A 21,795-nucleotide genomic window follows, 5' to 3' on the forward strand; every position below is an offset into this window, starting at 1 on the left:
CCAGCAGCACTCGGTGCACAGGGAGGTGCCACTGCCGTGCTGGCAGATGTACTGCAGCTGTCATCAACCCCAGATTGAGGGCAAGTGCCAGGGACCCCCACTGCCATCACCCCACCCAGCTGGGACAGAGGGAGGGTGTGATGCCTCTACCAGCAGTGTGGGCACCTCCTGCCTCTGGCCATGCTGAGTAGCTGTATTCAACCTCCTGGCATCTGTCACCTCGTCACCAGCTGCAGCCCATGACAAATGACAGCAGGAGGCTCTCCTAGCTGCAGAATGCAAAAACCAAGGTTTCAGCCACTATCAGGGCTGTTCCCAGCCATTCCCAAGCAGAGATCTCATCACTAATGGCAGTTTAACTCTGATGCAACCTGGGCTACAGCAAGGAGCTCCCAAGCTGCGTGGTGGGCTGTTACACTTGCCAGACTGCCACCAGCACTCGTGGTGGACAAGCACATGTGAAACCCCTTTCACATCATCACTGCAAGCTGGACAACCAGCAGGTTACAGATGTTTTCCCAAGCATTTGTCTCCTGGAGCAGGGATTTTCCTGCTCTCAAAGCTGATGTCACCACGCAGATCTCACAGAGTTTTACCATCCTCCCCCACCAGCCCTATACAAAGCTGCTGGAGCTGTCACCCAGCACATCCCACCCTCCCAGGCCTGCCTGCAAAGGGGGAATCACACAGGCAGCACCAGGAGCTGGCACATCCATTAGACTCACACATTCCTGGTCCCAGGGTGGATCTGAGCAGAGCACGGAGCACTGCTGGACTCTGCATTACAGGGGCACGACCCTGTTCACAGGACTAAAGAACAATTTGCACTGTCAGGCTGCAAGGTGCACATCTGCACACCTGCTTTGGGAGCATCTTGCCAGACCCCAGATGCTCTCCCAAATGCACTCAAGAGAGAAGTTTGGGCTTGAGCTGTTACTGAACCATCCATGCCTGGTCTGAGATCCTGCAAATAATAGAAACTTGCACTCCAGAAGTTGTTCTTTCTCACCCAAATTCAGCAAGCTCAAGACAAAGCAGACAACAGCAGCCAAAATACTTGCCCTTCCCCATCCCAGGCCCAAGGTATGCAGTTTCTCTTGCTCCTTTCTGGCAGAAGCCTCATTGCACCAACCCTAAACAGTTTGCTCCACAGTTTTGGGGAGATGTTTTTTAAAGAATAGGCACACAAAGCTGCCTGCAAAGCAAAGGGACTCTATAAAATCAACAGAGACCTGAATCAGCTCTGCTTGGATCAAGGACAGCAAAACCAGGCTGAAGCCAGGGGAGCAGCCAGCCACCTCGTGACTCTGTGCCACTGTCACCTCCAACTCACAACACCATGCCAGCACATATCACCAGCCCTTCTGCAATATCTCCACAGCCCTGGGTGACAGACTTTGCAGTCCCAAATCTCACAGTCCCTTTATGCCCTGTGACCCAGAGGTAACCTAAGCAACAAACGGGGACCATCCTGAAGGATTGTCCCCTAAACACAGACCAAGTAAACAACTTATCTCTCATCACACAGCAGAATTGTCACGATGCCTTAGGATGCAGTTCCTCCAATAGCCACATTTTTTCCATCTTTACCCCAACCTGGAGGTCCCCATCAAAACCTCAGCAGCAGGGATGCTTTGGTGAGGCCCAGTCAAGGCTGTGGATGCTGCTACCACAAAGATTCTGCTATAAGGCAGCAGAGCAGAATTTGGGGCTGACTCCTGGGTGGCTGCCTGGGTACACCCCAGCTGCACCCCACAGCACCCCGAGATGCCCAGCAGAGAGCTGTGCCCATTGCCTGCATAGCAGCACAGTGTCTTAAATAAAAACTCCCCACAGCCAGCACAGTGAATAAGATTACAACAAATATAAACTAATGATACAGCTGTCAAGACAGATTAGACTGCACAGTGTAAAAAATTGCAGGGCTGTTTAGTCACAACAATATAAGATTAATTTATCAATACAGCTTATGTGGCACTGGAGAGATAGCAAATTGAATAAGTGAATCTTTTCTACACCTTGCTCAAGGAGGGAGTCTCAGACCTGATGGGTGTCTGGGGCTGGATACCAGTGAGGATCTGCTGGCAGCAATACCCAACAGGGCTGGTTTGACACAGCCCAAGGGGATCTGCACCTTCATCCCAGGCTCAGGGGATGGCACATGTGCCACCCAAACTCACGGCTCTGAACCCATTTGCTCCTAAAGGTGCCCACCCTTCTGCAGTTCCAGACTGGAGAACAATGTTGCTAAACCAAGACATCCAGAAGCTGCTGCTGCAGGCAGGAACCTCCCAGAGCCTTTTCAATGAGCTCCTCCAAGTCCAGCATCACAGGACTGGAGCTGTTTGTGTAGCTTTCAGCTCTGTCCCAGTTACAGCATGGACGTGTGCTGGTGCACACAGGAACCCCGGGCAGCATCCACAGCCCTAACACAGGCAAAAATATGCACAGCCACAGCCATGCCTGGGGGGCTAAGCCCTGGCAGAACCAGGCAAGCTTGTAGCCCTGAGAACATCTCTAGTGAGTTCCCAAAAAGCAAAAACCCAATCCAGAGGTTCTCAGGAGGAGATTCCCTATTCCCTATCCCACAGCTTCTACCCAAAGACTGCAGCGTCTGCAGTGGGCCCACATCTTTTCAGATCTCTCATGTGTTGTCATCTGTGGGTTAAAAGATGTGCAAATAAGTAAATAGGTGCAGTGATAATGAGCCAAGGTTTCGATCTGTGAAGGTGAGAGCACAGCAGCATCTGCCAATACGAAGGAAGCACCCGTTTCTATAAATATTGAAATCCGGTAATTATCATCATTAGAACTAGTTGTGATTTAGCCATAGCTCAATCCCAACAAGTAAGAATGGCATTTATTTGCCACAATTAGAACAGCTAAAAATACCTCCCAAACTTTGCCTGGTTCAGCCCCATCCCAGCAGCCTCAGCTCTGGGCAGGGAGAAATGCAAAGCAGGGGAGCACTTGAAGGGCCATGCAGGGCTGAAGAAACTCTGTGGTCTCACAGGGAGACCAGGACACCAACACAAGGGCACCCCATCTTCTAGGAGCCCTTCATGGAAGCTCTGCTCCATGGCTTTCTCCCCAGCTCTGGTTCATCCCACCCAATTCCTGCTCCACCACACTAGCTCACAAGGGTGGCTGTTCCCTATGCAAGGCAACATTCCCTCTAGCAAGCTACATTAACCATACCAAAAATTTCTTTTCAGTTGTATCAAAAGGCATAGATTTGCTTTAAAAGGGCAGGCAGAAAAGCCTGGTTCAACCAAGCCATCCCACTAGCAATGGGGGGCAATAATCCCAGTAGCACATACATGATCCAAACCAGCCACTGCTGACAGCCGTCGCTGTTAAGGACACGAAAGGAAGAAGCAGGCAGCAGGAGGTCAAGCAGGAAAGCTCTCCACTTTATTTTTTCTGACTCCACATATATATATACAGTTTTACAAGCAGGCCAAGATTGGCTACACAGGTAGCCACCTCTTCGACCTCATTGGTGAACATCACCATTAATGATCTTTCTCCTCCCAGAGGAGAAATATGTAAACAAATAGATAAATTCTAAAAATATACATAGTTTACTGGAAGCTGTGTGAGAACAAAATGCAAACAGTGAAAAGCAGGCAAACTTGAGGCAACAGACAGCCAGGGGTTTCCTCACCTTGTGGGAACCTTGCAGTTATGCCAAGAGCCTCCTCACACTCAGCATCCCTCCCAGGCCCCAGCTGAGTGATAAAGGACTCCTAGAGCTCAGCATGCTGGACAGAAAACTTCATGGATGAACCTCCTGGAAGACCTCATCCTTCCCAGTTTCTACAGACAAGTCCTCACACAAAATCCTGTGAACAGCATCAAGCTGTCCTGTCCTTCCTCTGCAAAGTGAGCAGAGGGTCATCACCTTTCCAGAAGCTTTAAACATGAAGGGATTTGACCATCTTCCCTTGGAGATACATCTGCATTCCAGCTGCCACCAGCACTTTCCCAAATGATAAATAAACGCCTGTGAGGTGCAGATAAATATCACAGGAGGCAGCACCTCAAAGCAGCCACAATCAACTCTCAGCTTTCCACAATCCAGGAAAAAAAAATCCTCATCTACTGACAAATCACCCAGGGCCATCTCCTAGTGCTTGTTGCAGGGCTCAAGATTTTCCCTGAGGAAACGTGCCCAGCTCCCCCGGTCAGGGATGTTCTTTCTGACAGTCACGGTGAATCTTCTCCCTGCTGATCCGATCAGATCTGGAAAGGGCCGTGAAATGGGAGCTCAGCCAGGCTCTGCTGCTGTGTGGGGGTGGAGGAGCTGAGGTGCTGCTCCCTGCCAGGTCCCAAATGTCCCTCCCAGCCCCACTGGCCTCCACCTGCTCCTTCCTGAAATCCCTCCAACCCCGGGATTTCTCAGCTCCCTCCGCGGGTAATCCGACCCCTCTGATGCTTTTTTCCTCCATTCTGTTTGCTTCTGAACTCTCTCCAATTTGTCAATATTCCCATAATAAGATGCCTCAAACTCAGACCACATTCCTGGATTTTTTTATTTATTATTTTTATTATTATTATTATTATTATGAGGGTTTCTGTTGTTTTTCTTTGCATTTTTTTTCAGTGAGAATAGCCAGGTTGTAGCTCTGCTCCCACAGCTCCCCCTCTCCCCAAACAGAGCCCATCACTATTAGTTTAGGGCCCTAAGCCAGTTCTCAGTCCATTTGGCAGTGTCCTATCCAAGGCAAACTGAACTAATTTTGAGAGTAAGATTTGGTGAGACACTATATCAAATGCTTTGCTAAATCCAAATATATTAGGATTTCCACGTTCTGCTCAGCCACTAATTTTGTGATTCCATCAAAAAGAAAAAGCAATCAGGTTTGTCTGGCAAGATTTATTCTTTCTAAATCCCTGCTGTTATTGCTCATGCTTTCCTTATCCTCTAGTGCTTCACTTTCTTAATACTGCAGGACTGGAAGCGTTTGCTGGAAATTTATTTTTGCTATTTATACGGATTTTGAAAATCTGCCTCTGCTCTCCTCCGCTGCCCCCTGCCTTTCCCACTGCTGTTTAGCATCCCCGTGCTCCCATCGAGCACATCATCTCCTCTTCCCAAAGGCAGAGCACGGCAGCACCATAAACCCAGTCTTAATACACAGCTCAGACACAAGACACTGGAGAAAAACAAATTTAAAAAAACCCCAACTTTGGCAGCAGGAGAAAGGTCTAAAGGAAACACCCAGCTGGGTCAAGCCCAGGTCCATCACAGAGCATCACCAACAGTTAATATTAATGCCTGACTCAGCCATCCTGAGCATCTCCACGTTTTTCTTGCAAATTTTCTGGCAGCCGCACTCAGGGTGATCAGGGAGACTTGAGCCACAAGTGACACAGGTTGGTGCCTTTCCAGGGGACACACACAGTCCATGCTGGGTCAGGGCCAGCAGTTCTGTAAACCAAACCCTGAACCACTCAGGCAGTTGAGGAGCTCCTCCAGGCCTGGGACCTCCAGAGAAAGGTCAGGAAAGGCTGCACTCCCCTGCTCTAGGCTGGTACCCCAGTTTCCCATTCACACCTTGAGGACTGAGATACTCAGACAGCCACATCACAAGGCACTCAGACCTCTTGCAGCATTTTCCACCCCAGTGAGCCAAGCAGAACCCTCTAAGTCCTGTATTCACACAGCAGCTTTTCAGACAGCACCATCCCAAAACACTCCCATGGGTGACCCCATCCCAGCTCTGACTGTGCATTCACTGCTCTGTGCCCCACTGACCTCTGTGGGAGCAGGGCAGAGCTGCTCCTGCATTCCAGGGTATCACTCATTCCTGCTCATGAGGAGGAACAAGGCAGCTGTGTTGGAATGTCACTGGTTTCTGCTCACCAGGGTTTAGAAGGACTCAGTAATCTGTGCACCAAATAACCCTGCCTGGGTGCCAGCTGCCTGCACACCCTGGGGACACCCCAGCAGCCACAGCAGAGCAGCAGCACTTCCAGCCTGTACCGAGGACAAGCCATGAGCTCCAGACACTGACACCTCCGCTGGCACATCCCAGCACACCCAGGTCATGGCACTGAGCTGATATTTGGCTTCCCACACCTTCATCAAGTCAGGTCTCTGTCAGACCGTTTGCCTCAGCTCCTGTCTGCTGTTTCAGGGGAAAAAAACCCACAGCATGGTCATCCCAGCAAGTCAAGACTCAGAAACAGGGCACCAGCATCCACCAGGAGCTCAGGTGAAAATTTTCCATTACACAAGGGACCTCTGCTGCCCACAGCTCCTTCAGTGCCCACTGAAGGAAGCTAAGCTATGGCATGACCCCCAAGTACTCAAGGGATAAAAGGAGATTTTGTCTTCACTCCAGCTATTTTTACATCTCAGAAATGTGTCCTGGGGGAGCAGCCACCCCCAGGAGCCCTGCTGAGGACTGGGATACCAACACCCTCTAGTTTACAGCCAGCTGGCTGCAGCCCAGCTGAAGATGACAGCCCAGCCCTGCTTGCAGCATGAGGATGACCTTCCTGCAGGCAGCCAGGCAAAATGTCCTCCAGAAGCTCCCACTGGCAAGGAGCTGGTGGGAAAGATGGACCCATTCTGGGACAGCTGCCCTCCACTAGCCCATCCACACCCCAGCCTCACCAGGGCTCAGGATTTACAGCACGGGCAGAGCAAGGGGGTCAGCAGTGGAAAACTAATGGGGACAGAGGATTTACAAGGAAGGGGTGAATTCAGGGGAGGCAGAGCAAAGCAGAGGATGATTTACAGGGTCAGCAGCAATTTACACAGCAGGTGGAGAAGCAAGGATTTACAGGGGCAGGGGAAAAGTGCATTTTATGGGCCTTTATTAGGACGTGAGCATCTCCTTCCCCTGACCGCCGTGACCTGGGGAGGGATGTGGGAGCTGATGGAGCTCCAAGGAGCCTCCCCCTTGTTCTGGAGGTCACAGACAGGCCATCATGGGGAACCAGCCTTATCCCAGCATGGCTGCATACTGCAGCTGGTTTCTGCTTGGCCACAACAGCCTCTGGGTCATTCCAGTGTGTCCTTGTCCCACCACTGCCCCGGGGCAGGGTTCCAAGGGCAGCCTTGGTGGTCAGTGCCTCCAGGGAGGCTACAGACAAACCCTCAGACATCTCCTCCTGGAGCTGGGGGCCCTTCCACCCTCCTGGCAAGCCCCACAGTCCCTCCCTGGTTTCTCCCTCTGCCAAGGCTCCTCCTGCTGCCAGGACAGGGCTGCCAGGCTGGTGACAGGCAGGCAGGGTCACGGTCTGCTGTCCCTGCACCTCAGGGCCACCAGCACAGACACACATCAGTCACGTCACCCACCCTCCAGTCCCATTTTCCAGCTGCTTCTGGCACCCAGCAAAGGCCAGGGGTTGGGGTCAGCCCCACACGTGTGACCCTGAGCACATCTCTTTGGGCAAGCAGGCTCTTCCTTGTCCCACAGCATCTTGCCTCCGCTCCTGAATTGCAGCAGGGCTTGGTGAGGAACACACTCTTCAAGCACACAGCACAAAATGTGAGAGGTATTCGGTGTGTTTGGGCCTCCTGATATCACAAATCTCCCAGTGCTGAGCTGGCAGGTGCCAGGCTGGGCACAGAGACACAAGGATTACACCTGGCCTGCTCACACTGCACGTGAAGCAAGGAAAGGAAAGACATTTATAGAAGTTTTCCCAGCAAAGCAACTCCACCACGTTGTGACATTACCACTTCGGGGCACACCACGGCTGGTCTCTGCCAGCCCAGGAGGTGACAGCTCAACCTAATGTCCAGGAGTGAGCCAGGACACACATCCTGCTGCCTCCAGCTCTTCCCTGCCACTGCCCTGTCAGTGGTACAAGGCACAGGCTGCCCCTCCAGAAGTGACATTTGCAGCACATCATGGCCTGGGGACCAAAGCTTCAGCCATGCCAGCAGGAGGGTGACATGCCACCCACACCCTGCATGCTCCTACATTTACTCCCCAAAAAGAGGCTTGCACAACAAAAATTGGAGACATTGATCCTAAAAGAGCCAAAAAAAGGAGGAATTCACTCAGACATTTCATCTCAGTCTCGTTGTCCAGACATTTCCCTATTTTGTAACAGATAGAGGCCACATGCTAAACAAGTGCAATCCCTGCACAATTGCAAACCCCAACCTCTTGCAGCACTGGGCCGCTCAGCAAAGGGGTGCAATTAGTCTTAATGCAGAGAGAGGGATGGAGGGGAACAGCTCAAAGCACTGACCACAGACACCCATGGAAGCATCGAGCAGTGCTCAGCCCCAGCATGGCATAAAAGAGGTGAAAATAAAGTTGTGAGCAGCCTACACAAAGCAAGAGAAGTTCCTCTCTTTCAGCCTGGAGAGATGCAGTTTGCAGCCCAAACAGGTCACACCAGGCAATATCCCGAGGTGTAGGAGCCCGGATAAGATCCCATCGTTTGCAGGTGGGGACTCACTCACAGCCCAGCTGATCCCACAGACCCTCAGTGGACATACATGGGCAGCATCCCAAACAAGCTGCTCTCGTTTTCCACGTAAAACTTTCAAAGAGGAACAATTGCAACTCACATCATCACCAGAACCACATACAGCAGCAACACCATTGCCCCCCTCCTGCCCCCCCAAAGTTTGACTAAAGCTCAGGAGTATCTTTGCTTTTATAAATCTCTGCCTTTTAATGATGGCTTCAAGGCTCAGAGAAAAAAAGGCCCATTAAACTCACTGAATAAGTTAATGGGGCAGAGAGAATCCATTTCAAAGCCACCCCAGGCTATTTTCCTCTGGAGCTAAAGCCTGAATAAGCAAAAAGGAAAAATTAAAACTGTACAGTGCTTTGCCAATAAATAACCCCCAGTGTAATCTACTACCAGGCAGGCCTCCATTTGCAGAGATAATAGGATGCAGATCATCTGCAAACCACCTCCCCTTGCAGGGACCACCACCTTTTGATTGCAATTAACTGTGTTGAGGCAGGAACCTCCATCTCCTGCCCGGCCCCTTCCACCTGCTTGGGGCAGGAGAGGATGACACATCCTGCAGGAAATGCCAAAATCCAGCACTTGGCTCTGCAATTCCCCAACATCAATGCTCCAGGCACACATCCCTGCTCCTCTGTCACATTTTTCCCAAGCCCTTCTGCCCCTTCCTCCCTGTCTTCTCCCCCTCCTTCAGCAGAAGCACTGTGGGTTCATCCCTCACCCATCAGCCAGAGCCCACACACAGCTGCTCCTCCCCAAACACTTAAAAAACAAGTGCATGTCCCAGAGAGGAGGAAAAAAAAAATAAAAATCCCTGCTTGTAAATGTCGATCCCACTAGACGTAGTTTGTTTACTATTTAATATTTAAAGATGCTAATTAAGCCTCCGAATAAATAAATCTATGCTAGCCATGCCTTTTGGAAGGCAGGGATCCTTCCCTTGGGGTCAGAACATGCTGGGTGCTGGGCAGTCTGCCTGTTCTTGGGGTTGGGGACAAGCCTGGGGAATGAGGATCCCACCACCATCCCTCTTGGAAGGAAGGGCTTATTTGCAACACCAGGCACCTCAGCCACCCAGTGCTGGAGGGAAGCACGGGCAGGACAAGGCACAGAGAGGAGGATTTCCAGGCAGGGATGCCCACAGCAGTTCCTCTCAGCCCTGGGATGGGATCTCAGCTTCAAGCCAGGAGGCAAGGGCTTGTTCTCCCAGGGGCCAGAGGATGAACCCGCACAGTGCTGGGGGTTCAGACACCAACACACATCACCACAGCACACACCAGCAGCCAGGGCTGCTCCAGCCACCAGCTGCAGACATTCACATCCCTCCCAACTGCTCAGAGCCAGGACAGGCAACCCACACAGCTTCCTACCTGAGAGCATCCCTGTTCCAGCTCCTCTTCTCAAAACCAACATGCAGCATCCTGCGAGGAGCAGCGACTGCTGCCTCCCTCACACACAACCCTGACATCTCCCACAGCTCAGCTCTTCCACCTGATACCTCTTCAGCCTCCTTAGGCTCTGCCTCTCCCACATCCACTCCAGCTACACCCTGCACCTTGCCGTTAACCCCCACGGTGCCAGCCCTGCAGAGCTCCTTGTCGCCTCTCCCTGCCCAGCCATCATCCCTGCACTGTGCTGATGCCCTGTCCACACTCCTTGGGCTCAAGCTTTGCTTTGATACTCCCAAGGACACCCTTCAGCATCTGCCCAACCTGAAATGAGGGGCACAACCCTTCCCAAGTGAGCTGCTCTGATGCTGATTTAGCTCCATGCTACTCTGCCCTCTCCCCTGGAGAGTCTGGGACAGCCTGGGAGGGTGGAAGCACCAATGTGTCTGGAGCCCATGTGAGGCTCAAGAGAGGAAATAGTCCCCAGTAAGATTCAGCTTGTCTAAACAGGCACAAAGAGACCCCCAGGAGGGAAGGATGCTCTCAGCAGGCCATGGAGCTGGGAACTCACATCATCCTTGACCCTGTGTCCCACTGAACTTTGCTTGCTCCACAGGCTGCTCAGCAGCAGCCACCAAGTGACTCAGGGGCCTTCACCTTACTTTTCCTGGGATTGTATTTTGGCTAGGAGAGCACAGGCAAAGCATGAGAGAGACAAAGCCAGGATCCACCTCAGTGCCCCAGGAACGCTCATCCACGTCATGGAGGAAAGAGTTTTGTGGACAAGAGAGATTTTTCCAGCCACACAAGTCAGAGAGCTCCCCACAGGCAATCCCATCTCTACTGGGAGGGGCACAAGGGACGCTCAAGCTGGCCTTGTCTGCCTGGGTTAGGAGCAGGCAGGAGGGCAGGCAGCCCAAGGGAGCTTTTGCACAGCTGGACCAGAGGCTGGAGAGCCAGGATTCCTTGTTCCCAGCCCAGGTCACTGCACAGCATTTCCATGGAGAGCATGGGATGGGGGATGAGTCCAGAGCTGCTCCAGGAGCAGAAGGAAAGTCAGCAGCTGCAGGCATCCGAGATCTCCCCCATGTGGTTTGATGTCCTGGCAGGGTCAGGAGTTAGAGCCTGGCATTTCTGCAGCTCAGCTGAGCAGTCATATTCCTAATTTATCCTGGCAAAACCCTGAGCATGCAGGGTCCTTAGCAGCTCAGATTCCCAGCATCTGCCGGAGCATTTCCACATGAACATTTCCTAGTGGGAACCTCCTGGTGAGAACCAGTTAAGGGACAGCCTTGCACAACCCAGAAGATGGGCACTTCACCATGCTCACATCTGCTGCTACCCATTTCTCAGTCCCTCAGGGACAGTGCAGAGCTGCCAGCAAAGGCATCAGTGCCCTGTCCCCTTCCCAGCACAACTGAGCCCAGCACAGAGCTGTAGGAGAGCTGCAGGCAAGAGGCTGCATGGGGGACAGTACTTGGACTCAGTCTCTCCCTGCATCCTTCCCTGGGATCCCAAGACCATGTAGTTGTCACTTCAACAGGCACTGTAGCCAAAAATAAGCACCCTGAGTTGGACATGTGCTATCAAACTCACTTGGGAATCCTTCCTGACCTCTCTGCTCCACTGCTGGGGATTTTGTTTTTAATTAAAAAAGGCAGGTTTTATTTAGGCAGACTGAAGCTGGGGATGATGTCACATGCAGGTACAGGAAGTCACTACCAGGCTCCATCATCCACCACACCAAAACATGGGTGGCAGCTGGAGGGAAGCTGGCTGTACACATGGCTCTGGCTTCTCCTTCAGCTCCTCAACTGCTGCAGCACATGAAAACAAGCTAAAAATACAGCACATATTTTCCTGATGCCACCCTTCCAGGCAAGCCAGCTCTCACACAGAGGGGAACAGGGAAAGCCCCCCCCAGTTCCTCGAGGTCTGGAAACCAGGTAGTACATGGGGGATGTACTGCCCAAGGACACAGCACAGCAGGGCTGGTGGAGTAACCTGTGAGCAGGGCACTGATTCCAGTGCAGTGTTCCAAGGGGACTCCAGAGAGATTTTAATCCCCTTTTCTTCAACTGAAGTGAAGTCCAGGCCCTGAGCAGTATCATGGCTCTAACCCATGATCCATCACCCGCTCGCCAACACACATCCACCCAAATGTTGCCTCTGCCATGATGCTGGGGGTCCATTTGTTGTTGCATTGCAGGACCAGAGGGTGTCACAGCCTTTCCATCATGCTGGCAGCCCTTGGCAATAGCCAGCAAGGAAATAACCAGCCCCACTTTGGCCCAGCTGCCAGGGAAAATGAGATATTCCCATGGAGGATGTTACAGGGTCAAGGCCAGATTTCTGCCCTCACTCACCCTTGCTCTGTCTCACGCCAGGCTCTTCTCAGCCTTCCTCCCTTAGAGAAGGACATGTGGTCTCTTTAGCTCTCTGACCTCCATCCAGCCTCTGCAGCAGAGGTTTAATCAGAGGAGCAAAGAACATTTTACCTACTCTGAGGCCCTCAGAGACAGCTCTCAGTCTGTGCCCTCTTATCTTTGCCTCCAGGGTTTCACCACGGACTTCTCTCATGTCTGCTAAACGCAACAGGACCAATAGAACAGCCTTGTTTATGTGTCCCTCCATGCTTGGCCTCTCTCTAAACCCTGGCCAGTGCTGGGCAACGGGATCTCCACCCTCACTCTGCTTCTTGCAGGGCAGCTCCACCACTGCTCCGTGCCTCAGCTTCCCCACCAGTAAAATGGAGCTTATCAGAGGCTCTCTTGTAGGCTCACGGCCACAAGCTGCTCACAGAGGGCAGGTCACGACCCCGACCGGGCACTGCTTGACTCCTCACTGCCCCTGCTTTGGTAGGGTCAATACCGTCCAAAAACTGCAAATCACCTCAATTCACAGCCAGGCTGGGGCTGTATCTTACAGCACAGGCGGAAGAGCTCTGGGTACAGCTGGGAGGTGGGGGTGCACTGGCCACATTCCCACGCAGCAGCACAGAGAAGAAACTCGTGACCCAGCAACCCACTCGGGTCCGGGGGACCATCCGACACCAGCGGGAGCCCACACGGGGATGGGGATGCCGAGTTAGGGAGCACGTGGGAGCCCAAGAGGGGTCCAGCAGCACGGGCACCCAGAGCAAAGGCCTTTCAGTGTGACAGCGAGCAGGCGGTGACCCGGTCCCCGAGCCCCCGCAGCTCCCGGCGCTCCCGCAGCCCCGGTGCGGCTCCGAGCCGGCCGTGCCCGCGCATCCCGCATCCCGCATCCCGCACCCCGGAGCCGGGCTGTCTGCCGCTGCCGCTTGCCCTCTAGCGGCACAGCCGCCTTCAGACGGCGACAGCGGAGCGGATGAGCCGCGATGCGTCGGGCAGAGGAGCGGGGCTCCGGCGGGGCACAGGGTGCAGGCTCGGCCGGGAGTCGTGGAGCATCCCCAGGGCTGCTCTTTGCCCCTGCACCAACAGCCTCCATCCGGAGCGTCTCCTCTTTGGAGGATGGCGGGGACAGCCCCGTGCTCCTGGTGCTGCCTGCGTGATGCTCAGGAACCGGGAGAACCACGTGAGGCGAGCGAGCGGCGGGTCCTCATCTCCTCGTGTGGGCACGAAATGCTGCGATATCCAGCCACGGCACAAAGTGCAGCCTCTGAGCAAGGAACTCGCCCACAGCACCTTCTGTATGGCAGCTTCGCTGTGCCCCTCTCGGCGCAGAGGGCAGAGCAAGAGGATTTGGAGAAGGGCAGAGCCCACACGCTGCTGTTAAATACACCTGCTTAGAAAGCACCGACACAACCTGTCGAAACCCCCTCTGCAGGAAACACTGAACTACTGCCATTCCTCAGTGCCTGGTAATAGCACTCCGAGTTACAAGCGCTAGTAACACTCACTTTGGAAGCCTGGCAGGCTTGGGGCTTGGTTTATATCCCACCTGTCAGCAGCCCCCTAAATAGGATGCACCAAATCCAGACATAAACTCCTGGACAACACCAAACAGGGGCTCTTCACTGAGCAGGACAAGCCAGTGTGCCAGGGTGGCACTGGGCAGCATCACCAAGCTCAATCTACCTGCAGGGCTCCCCAAAGGTGATCCCATGGGACACCGCAGGGACTTTTTGGGGGTTCACTGAAAGGACCCAGCATTGCTGGTGACAGGGATGGTCACAGGGCTGTGGGACACCTCAAGCAGCCTCCTGCAGAAGCACATGAAAATGCTTTGCTTCACAGGGGTGAGCTAAAAGCATAAAGCAGACCCAGAAAGCTTTCCCTGGCTGAGCTCTGCAAAAGCTCTTAGAGGCAACACCTCTCAGAGTCTCCAAAGACAACAAGGCAGCTCCTTCCTCAGTCTTTTCTTCCTCCCATTAAACATCTGTCCTAGACCTGAAACACCTCTTTCTCACCTATCCAATTATAAGGAGACAAGGCATCAACCAGAACCAATTTAGACTGCCCCAAAACCTACAGGACATGAGGACTTGGGAGATGTCACATGCACCCTGAAACCATATGGGCCACCAGCTCCTCCTGCTAGGCCAGCAGCTCAGTCCCCATGTTTAGCTCAGAAAAAGTCTGGGAAGTGCTGGCAGGCACCAAAACTGTCTCTTTCCTGAAGAAATACCTGACATCACCTGTGCCCAGAAAGTGCCTCTCTCCAGGACTGGTCAGCAGAGAGAAATACAGTAAGAGCAGGGCAAGGAGCCAACAGCCAGCCCAGGAAAGGGAGAGGATACAGACCAGTGCTCCTGGCTTAAATCACCTTTAGAGCATCAAGACCATGCATCTTAGCTCAACACTTCACCCCAAATATCTCTATATCCTTCTTCTGTCCTCAAAACTTGCTGCACCCACCTTCCCCATCCTGACATTCTTCAGGATAGAGGCTCTGCATGAACAAGAGCAAATCCAAGATGGATTGAATTAGGGACTTTTTGATCATCTCTGGAGCAGCCAAAGCCTCTGGGACCAGGACATGGGAGGCTTTGGGAATGCAGAGCCTTTCATCTCTGGAGAGTAGTAGTACACGAGGCACACTGGGCACAACGTGGTTGATTCACAGAGAGGAGAAAACTTTGTGCCTGTTGTCTGAAGCAGAGCAGTCAATAATTAGAGCATCCCAGGAGCCTTTCTCACGGCTGTTTGGGTCACCAAAGCAAGTTCCGCTCCCTCCAGCCCTTCCAGGAAAAGGAGGGAGGGTCTTTCTTCCTCGCCTCCTTCCCAGACACGGGCACACAGGAGCACTGCCCGTGCCTCAGCTCTCCCCGCACCAGCAGGGAAGGGGTGCTGCTGCTGCTGCTGTGAGCACCCCCTCGCTCTCCCCCTCTCCACATGCTCCAGCTCCCGCGCAGCGAGTGGGGGCAGCGCTGCCGCTCCCCCCACGGCTCCCAGCGCTGACGTGGCTCTCCCACCCCCGGCCAGGCCCACGGCATGGAGAGGATGCTGTCACGGGCTGCTGGGACAGCCCGAGAAGGAAGGATGAAGGTGCTCTTCATCCTTCATGGAGGAGGGCAAGATGCCTCCAGTGAGACCCAAAAATCCTGCATCCCACTGTGCTCCACAGCGAGCCACCTCCTCTTGGGTTGCTCTGAATCCATCTCACCTTGTTGAAAGCAGCTACAAGCTACACAGAAAATCCACCCATCCAGCGTATTTCACCATAAGAGCCCCCATTCTCCCCTGGTGAGGCCGGGAGAAGAGAGAGGCTTTCTATACCGAGGACATCTCCCTACCTCGAGGGAGCCCAGGGGTGACACACGCAGGGCCACCACCGCCTGCCTAGCAGCATCTCCGCAGTGCCATAGCAACAGCTGAGAAGTAGGGAGGCCCAGATGGCAAACTCCTCCGTCTGTCCTTCCCCACGCACGGTGCCGGCGCACGCAGGCGCTGCCCACGCTGCCAGCGGGGTGAGTCCCCGGCCCGGCCGCCCCTGGCACGCCGAGCCCGCCGGCACACAGACGGCAGCACGGCTCCGTGTGCCTGCCAGCCCGCGGGGACAGCGCTGGGGACCCGCGGTGACAAACGCGCGGGATGCTCGGCACGCGGGGGAGGAAGGGCTTCTGTACCACAGGAGCTCCGGGATCAAAGTTCTGCCAATGCACCTGGTCTGGCAGTGAGTAAAGCCCCACGTCGCAGGGGTGAGGATGGGCTGGGGGAAGCCTGAGTGTCTCTGTAAGTCACACCAGGCTGGGGACACAGCAAAGGCCACCCAGGTGCACAGGAAAAGGGATGGCAGGGACATACCCCAAATGGTGCCCTCCCCTGAAATTGGGAGGAGGAAGTACAGAGCATGACTCCAAACTGGAGCCATGTCAGCCAGGTCCAAGCTGGCTCTCTGGCCAGACACGGCTGCTGGCAGCTCTCACAGGGGTCTGTGTGCAGGGTTGCAACCCAAAATCAGGTAAGTTTCTGGGCATGCTGGGAAAGGGCAGAGGGACACCAGCCAACACAAGTTCCTCCTCATTCATCTCAGAGCAGGAGCCTCCTGCCTTTCCACTGCCTCACTACTGACCTGTCACCACCTGGATTTGGAAGAAGGTTGGATTTTACTGTCTCCTTCAGCCCAGCCAGGGCAGGAGCCACCCAGACCTGGCTTTTACCAAAAGGAGGATGTGTGGGAAGTCAGAAACACCAGCAATTAAGGCAAGGCCATTCCTCTGAAGGGTGCAACAGGAGGCTCGATGGTGGCCTGCCCCACCATCCTCCTTGGGTAGCACTACAGGTTGGGTGTCCCCTGTTCCTCTTCTGTTGTGCTCACCTCACAGTGTCTCATCAGCCACTGAGAAGTGATATAACCCAAAGCTCCTGATGGTTCAGCCCCCAGTCCTGGGTTGGGGTGGGCTGGCATGGAGGGGTCTTGTCCCTGCTCAAGGGGGTAACATGGACAAGTCCTCCAAGATGGCTCATACTGGGTTTTTAAGCCAGCTCTCTGAATGGGCTCTGACAGTCTTTCATCAGCAACACTCAAGCCCTGATTTGGAAGCTGAGCTCTCTTTTGGACGTGAACAAGGCTCTGCCTGGTCGCAGGGTTGTTTCACCACCCCACACTCCATTTGCTTTTTTGCCAGCAACAAGATGGAGCAGCAACCACCACCTTTCTCAGGGCCTGTGGAGAGGTTCCAGCTGTGTCACTGCATCCCTCAGGCACTGGGACAGGATTGAGTCTCCCCTGCTTGCCCCCAGCCCAGTGAGAGAAGGGGCTTTTGCCCACTGGCTGCCCACAAGCTGCCTAACGAGGCCAAGTCCCCGGTGAGCATGGCAAGCAGGGGGAAAACACTTTCCCTTGCCCAGCTGAATCACACTCACATGCCAGCAGTGATTCAGCGATGACCAGGCTGGGCTTCTAGGCACCCTCACCCCAGCACCCATGATGTCAGGGCTGGCAAGGAGAGGCCTGACATCAGCCTGAAAGGGTGCAGGACCTGATGCCTCCCGCACAAGAGCGTGAACGTGGTTCAACTCTGGCTCCCAGCAGTGACCCCTTTGCTGGGAAGCATAAATCAACCCTCTGCTCCCATAAGCATCCCCTATAAACCACCACTGCTTTCCCAGTAAGCACAGACCCTTGTGGAAAGTTTTCATTCGCGCCCAGTCTCAGCCCCTGAGAGCATTTTGGGGTTCACCCCAATCCTGTGCCCCAGCCCTCCCAAGCCCATAAAGGGAGGAATGTGTCCAGCAGTGATGAAGGGGGTGAAGGAATATGCTTTGCTCAGTGTGAAGCAGAGAGGCATATGAATTCCAGCAAAAACTGGCACCTTCTCCTTCCCCAACTTAAGAGAAGCTCCTTTCCAAAAAAAATACCCGATATCTGTTTCTGGAGTTGTCCATTTGGTTTTTGGGGTTTTTTGGGGGGGTTTTTTTGGTTTTTTTTTTTTTTTTTCTCATTCCTTTTTACGGACTGCTTATCAGCATTTTTCATTTTCAAAGCAGTAAAGACATTTTCTGGGCACAAAGCACTCGTGTAATACTACCTCTCACAGCAGTTCAGATGTCTGTGCATCTGACAACACGCAGTCGCTCACGCTGGTGCCTTCCAAACCCTTCCCAGCCTTTCCTGTTGCTCCCCGGCCCTCAAAGGGTTAAAACTAAACCACAACAAACAGCGAGCACAGGGGAAAAAAATCACGAGTTTCTCCGACTTCCCCAGCATCACCCTCATCCCTCCAGCATCACAGGGAAAACACTCCAGCACCACAACGCAGGATAAATATGGGGCAATTGGAAGTGGAGTGTTGCATTAGCTCCCCCCCCCCATTTACTTTCCCCATTCCTGCTGTTTTTATGGAGGTTTGCTGGCAAGGGGGAGGCAAGGCTGGGGATTCAGGGTCAGTGACCTGCTGAAAACCTGCCTGGGCACTGCATGAACCTGTGAGCAAGCGGGGAAAGCAGCTCCCGTCATCTTTACCCAACGAAGGTGATGAGCAGAGCCGCGAGAGAGGCACTGCAATTACTCCATGGCTCTGCTGCAATTGCACTGTGACCAAATAAAACAGCCTCAGGAAGAGACCCAAAGCCCTCTCCCTCCATGCAACCGTGCCATCGAAGTGAAAAAATAAATAAATTAATAAATAACCCTCCATTACTCATTTCAAACCTTGCTGCATTTCACTGCCAGAATAAAGGATTCCACCTCTTCTTTGCTCAACTCCCACTGGCAACTTGCTCTGGGGGCTACATTTCCCTAAATGCTCACATTTCAATTAGCATTAGAATAATGAAATGGCTCAGAGTTCATCTCACCCAAAAATGTACTGGAAAATAAAGAGCAGAGATTGGAAGCAATGAGGAATTCTTTTTCTTTTTTTTTTTTTTTTTTTCACATACACACAGAGCATGATGGATTCAGGAGAAGGAAATATATTCCTTTCTCGACTCCACACTGATGAGATTAACATGGGCTTTGCTAACTGCCTCTCCAAACAAGGATAATGCAACTTCAAGTTGATTTTCCAGATAAACAAGCATGCAAACAAACGCAAAGTGCTCAACTAAAAATATCTCACTGCTCCGATGCTTCTCCCCACCGCCACCACCCCGAACCTAAAACGCACAAATCCTACCGCGGCACCACGACGAGTTACAAAATTATAACAATGTGAATCAAATAAGCTACTTAAGGGACATCTCACTGTCCTATTTTTTTTTTTCCTCCTCTTAAAAATGCGAAACCACAGATCCCCAGATACACTCAGCCAGGGCAGAGAAGGGAGCATTTTCTGATGTGGGGATGTGAAAAATAATGACATTTTAACTGGTTACAAAGTCTCAAGAAAGAAAAAAACAGCTCAGAACTTGCTTTTCTTGCCCAATTTGGGTAAATATGTGGCGGTGTGTGGCTGTGGCGTCCCCGTTCCCCTTGCAGAAGCAAACAGTTAAAGGAAGCAGCAGCTTTAGCATCTTTGCCTGCTGCTCTCTCTCCTGCTAAGGAATCAGATCTCATTTACTTTATTCCTCTTAAGCCTTGGCCAAACTGTTGCTGGGCTTTTGGTGGGGGTTTTTTTGTTTTGTTTTTTTTTTTTTGAGGGGGGGAGGTGGGGTAAAGGAAAAGCCAGATCTGCATCCTCTGCCCGGGGAGTCGGGCTGAGCCCAGACAGCGCAGCGATGCCGGGGGCACCTGAGCCCCGCACGGGCAGCCCAGCCCGCACCCTGCCGCGGGAGGGGGAGCCCGGGGGGACCCCCACTTACATGGAAGTGATGTTCCTTGAGATGTCCGTGATATTGATGCTCGTGTTGCCATTGCTGCTGCCTGAATCCTGCCCTTCCAAGAGAGGGAAGAGGTTCCCATCATCCGGCTTCTTGCAATTGATGTCTGTCTTGCTGCAAAGACAATTAGCAGGGCAAGCCAGCACCGAAAGCAGATAGTCTCCCCAAATGCTCCAGAGCAAAAATACCCTCCAGAAAGTGCACTTGGTAGGGCAAAGAGAGACATCCATCTCCGATTGCTGCTTCTAAAAAAGAGGAGGAGGAGGAAAGGGGGGATGGAGGGAGGGGAAGGGGGGGAAAGGGGGAAGGAAACAAAGACAGAGGGAGGAAAAAGAAAAAAAAAAAAAAACCAAAAAAAGGAAAAAAACCAACAACAACAACAAAACCTCAAGCGATCAGCTGCAAAAATCCTCCAGCAGATGAAATCATGCTGGCAGCTGGCTGGGAGAGGCTGTAATTCCCGCTAGGGCAGCGGCCGCGGCCGCGGGCGGGGATGGATGCATGCCGGCCCGGCCGCCCGCCGCTCCCGCAGCCGCTCCGGAGGATCGCAACGGGAGGCTGGGGAGGGATGGGAGGGGAGGGGAGGGATGGGAGGGAGAGAGAGAGAGAGAAGCAGCCGGGGGAAAATAAATAAATAACAAAACCGGTGCGAAAGTCACCAAGTCCCACCTACTGGGCAGAATTAAAATTGACACACCTGCAAAAAAAACAGACAGAGGGAGAGGAGGGGGCGATCTCCCCTTCCCAGCTCATCCCTCCCCCGGCCTGGCCAGCCCTGCTGCGGCGGGCACAAAAAGCAGGGGAGGAGGAGGAGGAGGAGGAGGAAGAGGAGGAGGAAGGCTTGCGAAGAGAACCGGGCTCCGCAATAAAAAGGATTCCCCACCCCCCTCCCTCTCCGCTAAAATCAGTGTAGGAGGAGGGGGAGTGGAGAGAGGGGAAAAACCCCACTGCTGGAGCCCAGCTCAGCCCCGGGAGCGGAGGAAAAGTTGAAGCTGGGGTTAAATTTGTGATGGGGGAGAGCAGAGGGGCTCTGGCTCGGCTCCTGCTTTCCCAAGCTCTTTTGGAGGACGATGCTGCCTTTCGCTTGGTTGTTGGGTGGGTTTCTCCCCCTCCTCCCCCAACCCGGACATAAGGGTGGAGAGGAAAGAGAGATTAAACTGAACTGGAAGAGAATAAAAGCCAGTGTGGATTACAGCAATTTAATTTATTTTCTTCTTCTTCTTTGGAGGATCCTAGCGAGAGGCAGATCAGACGGCTGGGTGTGAAAAAAGCGACTGAAGAGCACCCAGGAAGGACTTTCTAGAAAAGATGCAACCCCCCCCAAGCCCCTAAAAAATGCATTGGGGACCCAGCTGGATGCCGGGAAGTGCAGGTAGGAGCACCCAGGGTCGGGGCTCCCGTCCTCCCTCCCCTGGCTTCCCCCTTCCCTCCTGCAGCAGATTCTGCAATCAGACATGCAAAAAAAAAAAAAAAAAAAAAAAAAATCCTGAAAGAGGAAGACTGAAGTGTTGAAAAGGCTGAGCTCAGAGCGCCGAAATGGCATCAGGAGAGCAGTGAGTGCGAGCTGAACAGCAGAGCGAATTAAGATGCATGGTGCATTTTTGGCAAGCACAAACCCAAGCAGATCAGAGCTCTGCTTAATTTGCTCTGCTTTTCCACAGCGCTTTTCTGCATGCCTTTTTTTTTTTTTTTTTTTTTTCCCCAAGACTTTCATGTCTCTGCTCCTCTGCACAGAGACACAGCAATAAAGGGATGGTGCTGCAGGCAGGAGCACGGGCAAAGGGAGGAATTACAGGTGTAGGACTCCACATATTTCAAGGGTCTACTTCTGCCAGGCACAGGGCTTTGCACATGGAGGAGAGACAGCACTGGCTGAGCCAACACCTTCAGACTCTGTTACACGCCCAGAATCATCCTGCTCCAGAAGGGGCAACACGATTTGGAGGGAAAGAGAGAAAAACACTCCACCACACTGAGAGGATTTTTAACTGGGATAACTCACTCACTGCTGCCCAGCCACGTCAGAAGCCCTGGGAATGGCAGTGGTGTGCAAGGGGATGCTCATTCCAGGGCATCAGTCCTGGTCCCTCACGGTCTTCTGGGGTGCCAGGCAGCTTCACCAGGGTTGCTCCTGCCAGGACTCCCCAGGGAAAGCATCTCTATTGGGATAGAGAAGAAATATCGAGATGGGAGGGCTGTTTTCTCCTTGAGCCCCACCTCTCTGAATTACTGAAGTTAAATACCTGAAGCAAAAGAGGTCACTGGAGTGC

The 21,795-nt window shown here is 53.1% G+C and overlaps 1 protein-coding gene across 3 annotated transcripts in view; it reads right to left on the minus strand.

The window, feature by feature from the left end:
• Nucleotides 1-20,096, minus strand: part of NTRK3 (neurotrophic receptor tyrosine kinase 3) — a 206,207-nt gene extending 186,111 nt beyond the window's left edge. For all 3 annotated transcript variants that reach the window (XM_066328294.1, XM_066328292.1, XM_066328295.1), the window contains exon 1: nt 19,508-20,096. In XM_066328294.1, the coding sequence (XP_066184391.1) occupies nt 19,508-19,755 (248 nt within the window). In that variant the 5' untranslated portion in view covers nt 19,756-20,096. The remainder of the gene's footprint in view (nt 1-19,507) is intronic.
• Between the last annotated feature and the right edge of the window lie 1,699 nt (nt 20,097-21,795).

Source organism: Sylvia atricapilla, chromosome 13 (assembly GCF_009819655.1).
Source record: "Sylvia atricapilla isolate bSylAtr1 chromosome 13, bSylAtr1.pri, whole genome shotgun sequence".
Classification (NCBI taxonomy): Eukaryota; Metazoa; Chordata; class Aves; order Passeriformes; family Sylviidae; genus Sylvia; species Sylvia atricapilla.